This window comes from Penaeus monodon, chromosome 24, assembly GCF_015228065.2.
Source record: "Penaeus monodon isolate SGIC_2016 chromosome 24, NSTDA_Pmon_1, whole genome shotgun sequence".
Classification (NCBI taxonomy): Eukaryota; Metazoa; Arthropoda; class Malacostraca; order Decapoda; family Penaeidae; genus Penaeus; species Penaeus monodon.
The window spans coordinates 14,011,752-14,012,054 of NC_051409.1; the positions used below are offsets into that span (position 1 = coordinate 14,011,752).

Here is a 303-nt window from a genome sequence, read left to right on the forward strand (position 1 = left end):
TTTCCTTACCAAACATAAAAGGTTCAAATATGACAACCTATGGGGAAATTTCTATACAAAGCAGATACTCACACTAATCATTAGTTCCATCACTCTATCAAGAAGATCCTGATTAAGCTTAACTTTGATGGACAACTGCACCAGGATGAAGTACATCCCTGCCACCAGCTCTGCATGAGGCGACTTTAGGCAGGTTGGCAGGGATTTCACAATGTATGAGATATGCCATTCTTGTACCTGTGATATAGGAAAAAGAAAGATAATTGAAGAGGATAAACAGCACAATGCAGATGTGAGCAGGGG

The 303-nt window shown here is 40.3% G+C and overlaps 1 protein-coding gene across 1 annotated transcript in view; it reads right to left on the reverse strand.

The window, feature by feature from the left end:
* LOC119588605 (HEAT repeat-containing protein 1-like) overlaps window positions 1–303 on the reverse strand; it is a gene marked incomplete in the record, with an annotated part of 28,625 nt that overhangs the window by 22,873 nt on the left and 5,449 nt on the right. Inside the window, 1 exon segment of the mRNA XM_037937247.1 lies at window positions 73–237. Within this exon segment, the coding sequence (XP_037793175.1) occupies window positions 73–237 (165 nt within the window).